The following is a 2,426-nucleotide window of genomic DNA, read 5'->3' as shown; positions in this document are numbered from 1 at the left end:
GAGGGCAGGGCGGAGCAGTGGCCGTCCCACCTGTACAGAGCTCAACCTGTTCCCCCAAACACACTTCCCACCTGCTTGTTTTGAGCCGGTCAACCCTTCCTCTGGTGTCGTGCAGAAATAAAGCTGGAAGTGCAATCCTGGAAGCAGTTTGGGACATTACTAAAGAGGGAACTCTTTGCTAAGGTATAATTGTCCTTGTTTTCTTCTGCCTATGTGGAATAACGTGAAATAATTTTCCTCTTCTCTATCTGGGCTGCCCCAGAGTGTTAATTTGTCAGAGTAGTTTTGTCTTGAAACATTTTTGTTTCCAGACAAGTCTTTGCCTTTTAAAATTGCCTTTTGCTGGGGTTTGTACAACTCCCTGTTTTCCTTGGACAGATGCAGGTGTGAAGAGCCTTATCCCAGCACCTCCTGGGCAGGATGCATTCCATGTGTTTTCTCCTAGTTTTGTGTGTTTCCAGGTGTTTTTTTCTTCTAGATTTGTGCCTTTTTAGCACTGTTGATGTGTTCACTTGCTTTGCCTTTGATCCTTGGATGACTGAGAAGACTGAAGGTGATGGGGTGAGAAGGGTGAGGTTTCAGGGAGGAGAGACCTTGAGAGCTTCATGAGCCTGAGGGCAGGTTTTGAGGAGGAATGTGCACTGAACATGGTTTGCTTAGAGGCTGGGGGAAGTTGTCATTAGACAATGCATTTCTAGTGCAAGTGGCACAGGAACACGATGTTCATTGCTATGGATGGAGCACACTTTGGGTACCAAACTGTTGTAAAATCCTTGTCTAGTTAAATGGGGAAGGCATTGCTGCACGGGTGGGCCTTAATTATTTGTCTGGGATAATGAGTACCTGGAAAGGAGTGTCTTGTGCCCAGGGCATGTAGAGCTGAACCATAAAGAATGAAGAAGAGAGAGAGAGATCTGTGAGAATGAGCACATGCAGAGCAGGCCACAGAGGAAAAGAATAAAACCAACCTGTTGCCTACATTATATTTTCTGTAAGTGAAACAGTACAGAAACTGGGGTTTGGGTGTAAAATGGAACGAAGCAAGGTGTTTGTGCTTTTTTTTTTTTTTTTTGTGCTAAGTGTGTTTCTAATACTTTGTTTTCCTGCTAACCAGTTGGACAAACTGTTTTTAGCAGAGTGTGTGTGCTATTTGGCTTTTTGCTTGTATGTTTGGCTTGGTTTTGTTTGTTTGGTTTTGGTGTTTTTTTTAACCAGGCACTGGGATTTTTTTTTTTTGAGTTATCATGACACCTTTTCATGATAACTCCTCTGGACTCTTTGCTACACTGTCACTTACAAACAGTCGTCTTTTTTAATTAATTTTTGCAGTTCAAGGCAGGGGTTACAGTGTTGATGTGTTTACATGTTAAATTCTCCATCTCAGAGAGGGAAGCCTACGGAGACTGAATTTAGAGTAAGTAAGATCAAGTAATCCTTTGATGGTGTTTTGTTAAGAGCTGATGAACCAAAAACCTTCCTTTTTCCACACTTTTGTGGCTGCTGGGCTCCTTTTCCATGTGCAGTGATGGCATATTAATGCTCTTCAGATTAGAGTGGGGAACCACTTCTTTTCCTGTGGATTTGTAGTGTGTTTTTCAAATGAAATACTAGCAAATGAATTGAGGTGTTTTGCAGTGGTTAGCATGGAAGATCACACACTTAAAAGTGTCTTCCTGGTGAAATTTCAGACCTAAATGTTGTGTATCTTTTTGTCTTTGTAGTGATGAAGCAACAGTTCTCTCAGGGACAAAGCTTGCCAACCAAGTGTTGCAGGAAGTTGAAAGGGATGTAGACTCGTGGATATCTGCTGGGAACAAGAGACCTCATCTCACTGTTGTATTAGTAGGAGACAATCCAGCCAGTCATATCTATGTCAGGAAGAAGATAAAAGCAGCTGCAGCTGTGGGTATGTCATAAAAGTGATCCTTTGGTAAGCACAAGATACTGTTACTTAAAAATAAAAGAATAAAGCAGGAGGAATCCCCTGTTTTGTCTTAATTCAATCTTGCACCATTTTCTTCCTCATCTCCTCTGCTGAACCTAAAGAAAAGAAATTGCCTGGACATAGGAAGAAAGTAGTTTTAATGTCACTTGAGTGGGAGCCCTAAGTTTAATTCTGTATTGAAATGTTGTTAGGAAAGAGTTTTTCAGCCTCAGGCAGGTTTTTAGACTAAATGACCAAGCTGCCCTTAGATTCCTTTCCTGATGCTAACGTGTCTCCTGTTTTTTGTTTCCCTCAGGCATTTCTAGTGAGATCATTGTGAGGCCTAAAGACATTTCTGAGGAAGAGCTCTTAGATCTGACAGTGCAACTCAACAAGGATTCCAGAGTTAGTGGTTTGTTAGTTCAGCTTCCTCTGCCAGGTGGGTGACGCCTTTTGTCCCATTTCTCCTCTACAGTCTGTGTGAGAGGAAAGAGTGTGAGGC

General features: G+C 42.2%; 1 protein-coding gene across 9 annotated transcripts; it reads left to right on the top strand.

Annotated features, from left to right (window-relative positions):
- Nucleotides 1-11: 11 nt before the first annotated feature.
- On the top strand, nucleotides 12-2,420 carry LOC113942131 (probable bifunctional methylenetetrahydrofolate dehydrogenase/cyclohydrolase 2). 9 transcript variants are annotated; one of them, XR_003525851.1, is made up of 5 exons: nucleotides 12-183; nucleotides 479-561; nucleotides 869-991; nucleotides 1,722-1,906; nucleotides 2,241-2,420. XR_003525851.1 is itself a non-coding variant. In XM_027633268.1 (4 exons), exons 2-4 carry the CDS (start codon nucleotides 557-559, stop codon nucleotides 2,369-2,371), a joined length of 321 nt encoding a protein of 106 aa, XP_027489069.1. In that variant the 5' UTR covers nucleotides 12-183; nucleotides 479-556; the 3' UTR covers nucleotides 2,372-2,420. The 9 variants fall into 9 exon arrangements, 3 of the variants coding, with proteins under 3 accessions (XP_027489069.1, XP_027489068.1, XP_027489067.1); XR_003525850.1 differs by having other exon boundaries at nucleotides 479-570; XR_003525849.1 differs by lacking the exon at nucleotides 12-183 and adding an exon at nucleotides 192-347 and having other exon boundaries at nucleotides 479-570.
- Nucleotides 2,421-2,426: the final 6 nt, after the last annotated feature.

Source organism: Corapipo altera, unplaced genomic scaffold, assembly GCF_003945725.1.
Source record: "Corapipo altera isolate COAL_440 unplaced genomic scaffold, ASM394572v1 63013, whole genome shotgun sequence".
In the NCBI taxonomy this organism is placed as follows: domain Eukaryota; kingdom Metazoa; phylum Chordata; class Aves; order Passeriformes; family Pipridae; genus Corapipo; species Corapipo altera.
Note: the sequence above shows the minus strand (reverse complement) of the source record. Positions and strands in the feature narration are given on the sequence as shown.

What these genes read in the sequence shown, in the direction of transcription:
- LOC113942131 (XM_027633268.1), top strand. An exon ending in AAAAGCAGCTGCAGCTGTGG is followed by an intron (nt 1,907 to 2,240) that starts GTATGTCATAAA and finishes TGTTTCCCTCAG; the next exon opens with GCATTTCTAGTGAGATCATT.